The 6,608-nt window shown below is 57.1% G+C and overlaps 1 protein-coding gene across 1 annotated transcript in view; it reads right to left on the reverse strand.

The window, feature by feature from the left end:
• Positions 1 to 6,608, reverse strand: part of LOC105991788 (centromere protein J-like) — a 15,624-nt gene that overhangs the window by 3,175 nt on the left and 5,841 nt on the right. Inside the window, exons 4-8 of the mRNA XM_013024514.1 lie at positions 4,764 to 4,872; positions 4,407 to 4,532; positions 3,664 to 3,770; positions 2,844 to 2,945; positions 1,442 to 1,582 (exon numbers count right to left, since the gene is read on the reverse strand). Of these exons, the coding sequence (XP_012879968.1) occupies positions 1,442 to 1,582; positions 2,844 to 2,945; positions 3,664 to 3,770; positions 4,407 to 4,532; positions 4,764 to 4,872 (585 nt within the window). The remainder of the gene's footprint in view (positions 1 to 1,441; positions 1,583 to 2,843; positions 2,946 to 3,663; positions 3,771 to 4,406; positions 4,533 to 4,763; positions 4,873 to 6,608) is intronic.

Consider the following 6,608-nt stretch of genomic DNA (forward strand, 5'->3'; position numbering starts at 1 on the left):
GCCTATCACCCACCTACACTGTCAACAGCAAGTACCCAGGGAGTAGCCCCACTCAGCCCACGGACGCCCCCGGATGGCGCACTGTGGACCCCACTTCCACACTTCACCGTGCAGAGCCGCCAAGGCCTTTGGTTCCCAGTGAAGCGCAGGAGGGCCAGCATGGGAACATGGTCATGGAAGAGTGTCAGAAACTTACTAGCAGGCCTTTTTCTGGGGGGCTGGGGCTGCGCTGGGGAGGAGGGCGGCCTGCCTTTGCTGGGTGGGGCAGGGGGAACAGGCTGGCTTTTGTTGGGGCCGTAGGTGGCCAGGAGGGGGAGGAGTGTGGGGTGAGGACTGCTTCCTGTGTCTGCCCTACTGCAGCCACCAGCGCCCCTCCCTGTGTCTGGCTAGGCAAGCAGCTGTGGGAAACACCATGCCCATACAACCACGGGCGGCCGCCAGGGGCCCCGGGCAGCTCAAGGATCCTCCTCCCGTCACTGTGGAGGCTGGCCTCACCTGGCCGGAGGCTAACTGAGTTCCCGTCTGGGCTCATTTGCTAAGCATGTATCGCCACGTTGCTGCACACCACCGCGGTGCGCAGTAGGTCACCTCATTGTCACAGAAATCTTTGTAACTTAGTCCCAATTATGGGCCACGTTTGACAGAAGTTTGCAATGGCTACAGAAGCATCACAGCCGTGGACGGGGTTGAGGGAGACAGGAGACACCATGGACAGGGCACGCTGGTCAGGATGGTCGGAGTGACACTCCTTCATACAGCTACTCAGAAGGTAGTGACGAACATTGTGAAAAAGAATTCACAACAGGGTGGGAAGACGGCTGGAGACTCGTGTGAGAGTGGGAGTGTGCACTGGGGGCCTCGAGAGTGCCGCACGCTGCGCACGCCCAAGGCAGGCCGCACGCCCAGCACACCCCAAGGCAGGCCGCACGCCGCGCACACCCAAGGCAGGCCGCCTGCCCCGCACACCCAAGGCAGACCGCATACCTCGCACGCCCCAAGGCAGACCACATACTCCACACACCCCAAGGCAGACCGCCGACCCCAAGGCAGACCACCTACCTCGCACACCCAAGGCAGACCGCATACCTCGCACGCCCCAAGGCAGACCACATACTCCACACACCCCAAGGCAGACCGCCTGCCCCGCACACCCAAGGCAGACCGCATACCTCGCACACCCAAGGCAGACCGCATACCTCGCACGCCCCAAGGCAGACCACATACTCCACACACCCCAAGGCAGACCGCCGCCCACCAAGGCAGACCACACACCCCGCATACCCCAAGGCAGACCAGCACCATTCCCCGGGGGCCTGTGTCCTGCCCACCTCCCCCCCCCAGTTCCCTCATCCATGAGCACCTCGAGAATAAGAGGGTCTGTGTGGCCAGATATCCTAACAGGCCTCAGGCCTCAGGAATGCCCGGCGCTGAGCACACGCACCACTCTCTGGTCCGGCTTGATCTTCTTCATGTCGCCGTTGAAGAACCGGATGAGTGTGGTCTTCTTGTCCGCACTGATCTCCTTCCTGGTGCCGTTGGGGAACGTGATGATGGTGCGGCCATCACTCAAAACCTGCTCCACCTCACGGAAACACACACACTCTCAGACGGAGAGGGAAACGCAAGGCCCTGCAGCTTTCCTTCCATTCAGAACTACTCTCGGCCTATCACCCACCTACACTGTCAACAGCAAGTACGGTAGCTAGGTTAATAAAACACCCCTGACTCGTTCAGCTCCAGATTTCCATCTTTGGAAGTGGTTGTGAACAGAAGGTGGTGATTTTTGTCAGGTCTGCGTGTCCTTGCCTGGCCAGTCACCATCAGTCTACCTGGCATTGCTGAGCTGTGGGCCACACAAACTGTGTAACCACTGAGCAGAAATTACCTCCTGTAGATCTGTCCGTCTCCCCATCCCTCCCTCTCACCCATCCTGCACTGTCCCAAGTCCAAAGATTTGTTGACTCGAATTAACAATCTGAGAACATGACACTTCACAGGCATGATGCTGCCCTAGGCATTTGGCAAATGGTACCTTTCCCTTCCAAGGGGAAACACTCGCATCATGGTTAGTTAGCACGAGGGAAGTGCTGGAGTACATGCACAGGTGAAAGTTCAGAGTGGAAAAGCGGTGTTGTTCATCTGTGGCATTCTTACACTCCATGCAGCTTGGGATGCAAGCTTCTGAAACCATCCTCAGCAATCCACCAAACAAAACCAGTGCTGTGCACACGCGCTGGCCAGCCTGCAGCCAGCCTGCAGCCAGCCTGCGGTCTCAGGTTCCAACCAAGCCTACGCGTTACCATACCACTGCCCAACAGACCAGGTGAATGAGACAGGTGTGTGCAATTCACAGTTAGAAGATGAATTCTCATTTCCAGCAAGGTTTGAATAACAACTACCATTCCAGAATGAAAACACACACACACACACATTAAAAACTATTCCACATAAAATCATAGAAGCAGCTGGGCACCAGTGGCTCACACCTGTCATCCTAGCTACTCAGGAGGCTAAGATCTTAGGATCACAGTTCAAAGCCAGCCTGGGCAGGGAAATCTGAGACTCTTATCTCCAATGAACCACCAAAAAACCAGAAGTGGTGCTGTGGCTCAAGTGGTAGAGTGCTGGCCTTAAGCTGGAATGCTGAGGGACAGTGCCCAGGCCCAGAGTTCAAGCCCCACAGCCAACAACAACAACAACAACAAAATCTTAGAAACAATCACAGCCATGTAGACTGACCACATGACCTGGCCGGTGGTAGACCGGGCATCAGTGCCCGGGCGGGGCTGAAGTCCCGAGCATCACTCGGTGCTGGGTGGAGAATGAGTATGACAGAAACCTACCTTGCCGCGTGGGTGCTGCTTTTCCTGGGTCTTCTCCTTCTCTGGTGCAGTGGTCACCTGGTCCACGGGCTCTGAGGAAGGCCCTGGGCTTACAGGGAGAGTCTGCAGGGAGAACGGAACCACTGCCCCGACGGTCACACGAGAGGAGCAGACCTGCCGCGCTTGCCCCCGGAGGCGTTCCTCTCCGGGCCGGCCAGATCCGGCCCGGACAGGCCAGGGCGCCAGCAGCTCGGCTCAGCTCTGCAATTCTTATCACCCAGGCCTGGAGACGGACCCCTTGCGGAGGGGAAAGCCCGGCTGCCGCTGCCTCCCCAGTGAGGTTGGAAAGGGAGTGGGGTGGGGGGATCAGAGTCGGAGGCCAGGCTGCGATGACGTCACCGCCACTGGCGTTAGCCTCATAAACACGTCACAGCTCAAATTTCCTCCCATGGAAAAGCTTCCATTTGATTGTCATTGCTAACCAAGTAGCCTGTGGTACACAGACCAGCACCTGTGGGTTACCGGCATTTGGCTAGATTTGCTTCTGCATTCATTCGCATTGGGCATTGCAAATAAAATGAAACTTTGGTTTGGGGATCTCTGAATTCATGAAAAATATCCATTTGTTTTCTAGCTATGTGTTAAACGCAAGCAGCTTCAACCTGCATGTGGGGGGAGGGGGGTCTCTGCTTCTTAGGAAGGCCATGGAGTGCAGAGGGGCCTGGGTCTCACACATCTCCAGTGCTGGCAGGAAGGCAGGGCTGTGCCGTGACCCCTGCAGCCCCCTCCAGACCCCCACCCCCGAAGCAGGTGGGTACCTCCATGGGGTGGACCCACTCACCTGCAGCTCTGTGTCACGTGGGACCGAGTCGGGGAACTCGCCGGCTAGAACCGGGGCCAGGTCCAGAAGCCTGTCTTCAGAGCCCTCTGAGATGGGAGAGCACGTGTCTGAGGGTGGAAGAAGTCACATTTCACACTTGGGGGCAGAGCTGGGTGGGAAAGATCATGACCCCGCCGTGGCTTCCACGTCCAGCCTGAGCTGTGAGCGTCTCCCAGCCCGTCACCACGGGAGCATCAGTTCTGTCCCATGAGCGATGGAGTGCGTGAGGACAGGTGTCCGGAGGAAGGAAGCGATCCGAGTCTGCCGGGCCTCGCTCCTTTTCCCAAGTGCCCTCAGCTCAGGACATGGTCCTCCCAGAAGCCATGCCTCTGCCTTGCAGCCGACAGCACAGAGGAGGGGACGCAGGAAGAGAAAAACAGCGCAGAGGATGGAGGCAAGAGAGACAAAGGAAGGAGGACTTCCACGGGCTTCCAGAAGAGTCTGGGGAACCGATGAAGTCACCATGGACCTGAGGATGCCTAGGCCCACGGGGCGGGGGGGGGAAGGGGGGGAGCCTAGCGGGAAGGGGAGGAAGAAGAGGGGAAAAGAGGAAGAAATCTCAAAGACACAACTGGTAAACTGAGGTCTCGCTCTGGGACTGGGTGGAGGGCAGGAGTTGGCAGGGGAGGAGGGCGGCCGGCGGGCTCAGGCAGAGAGGTAGATGTGGCCCGGGGGAGTCCGTGCTGCAGCAGAGCGAGGGGGACCTGAGAGTTTGGCCTTGCCCTCCTGGGGTGCAGCCAGGGCCCGCAGGTGCCGCGGTGTTGGGGGGAGCGCGGCCACACTTCCCTCAGCGCCGGCCACTATGGTGACCCCGCGCAGAGCAGCCGGACCTTGGAGGGGCCGGGCGGGCACCGCAGGGGAAGCACAGGCCGGCAGACAGGAAGGGGAGCACCGTGGGCCCTGGGACCCCGCCACCGGCCTGTGTGTGGGTGCAGGAAGGAATGTGGCAGGGCGGATGGAGAGGGTGAGACAGAGGATTCGGGCACCGCCCACCGCGGCGGGGCGTCCCCGTGGACGGCTCTGTGCACGCGTGCACAAGCTGCGGGGTCGCCCACGCTCACCATTCTGGACAGCTGCGGCCACGGCCTCCTCCGGCGGGAGGCGGGAGGCCGGCGCAGGCCACTGTCCGCCCCGGGGCTTCCGCAGCACGGGCGGCGGTGCGTGTGCAACCTGGGAAGAAGCCACAGAGCCCTCCGGTCAGTACCGCCCTGCCACTGCAGACCCCAGCCTGGGCGCTGCTCAAAGTAGCTGGCTGGACTCCACCATGAGCAGCACACTCAGTACTAAGAGCTAAGTCCTTCTCATTTTTAATCAGAACAAGCCCAACTGTAGAACACAGTAAAGCAAATATTTGATTCTATGGACTTTAAAAAAGAAACAAACATTAACAACATGTCTGGAGAAACTGTTTTTACCCATAGCAACATAATGATCTTAATTCTGAGGTCAGTTCTGATACTGAGTCTGGTTTCCTGCTAGACACCCCCCCCCCGCTGACACGTTCCCGTGTCACCTCTCTGTGGTAGGACTGCCTCTCCTCCCGGGGACTCTCCCCTCTGGCGGGCGCCGTTCCTGTGTCCTGAAGACTTCTGGAAGAGGTTTGATTTTTGTCCTTCCTGGGTGTTGCTTTCTCTGAGTTACTTTTTATTTTTATGTCTACTGGCTACAAAACAAAGGTGTGGCATATGTTTGCATTAGTAACTCTCAGGTGATCCCAAACTCGTGGTCAATCCATGCTACTGGCTGACCACCATCCAGCAGCTGCTCTTGGTCCATCCCGTCCTGTTTCCCAGCCCCCGTGGGACCCATGGTGCAGGAAAGAGGAGACATTGTGGCAGAACGTAAACCATCATAGAACTTGTTTCTGCCCTCCTGCTATTCAAAATTTGATGGCTTTGAGGTGTGCTTTAGCCTCTGTTCTCCATTCGTTAGTCTGCACAGGTGTTAAGCAATCTTATTTCATTCATCTAATTCCCTCCAGAGCATTACAACATGGTCCCCAAACAAAAGACAGAGGGAACCCAGCGGGCAGCCATGGTACAGGTAGAGACAGCTCATGCACAGGACTCCAAGCCAATGGTAGGAGAGTCTCGGGCTGCTCTCCAGGGAGAGCATCTGAACAGAGTGCCGGGACCCAGTGTGGGCATCAACATGGGCATCAGCATGGACAGTGGAGGAAGGCATCAGAGGCCTGGGAGCCTTTGTCAGATGTGCTTGGTGGTGGTCTACGAAGCAGCTGAGGCTGGGGGCGGGGCAGGGGACGCTCAGCAGGAGGTGGCATTGCAGGAGGAGGGACGGGTGCAGATCTCTGCTTCTCTCCAGAGCTCGCAGAGGGTTGCCTTGGGTCTCTACATTTTTAGATAGTCCATCAGGGTTGTGATTCACTGGGTCAATGCACTCTGGCATTATGCCTTCACCAGCTGGTGGAGACTTTTTTTTTCAAACATCAAAGCAATGAATCACAAGTAAAACTCAGAGGAAGACATTCAGCTATAAGGTAAATTTGAAATTTTTATCCACACAACAATAATTTTAATGTCTTCAAAGAAGCAGGGTGCAAGGTGTATAGATGTGGGCTGGGTCTCCCTAGGATGTGGGGGGAGAGTCACCCTGTTTCAAGGCAAGCACACACCAACCATGCTATGCACTGGTTGCCATTTCAAAGTAATCACAGGGCCCAGAGAACAGACTTTGTTTCCTTGGAAACAGCATTCTTTACCCAACAGTGTGCTAAGGATGGAGAAGATGTAGCTCTGAGTCTGGTGGACCTGTGTCAGGTGGTACTCTGTCAGGTGGCCCTGTGTCTGGTGGCTCTATGTCTGGTGGATCCATGTCTTGTGGCCCTATATCTGGTGGATCTGTGTCTGGTGTCTCTGTGTCTGGTGGATCTGAGTCTGGTGGATCTG

This window comes from Dipodomys ordii, unplaced genomic scaffold, assembly GCF_000151885.1.
Source record: "Dipodomys ordii isolate 6190 unplaced genomic scaffold, Dord_2.0 Scaffold77, whole genome shotgun sequence".
NCBI classification, from domain to species: Eukaryota; Metazoa; Chordata; class Mammalia; order Rodentia; family Heteromyidae; genus Dipodomys; species Dipodomys ordii.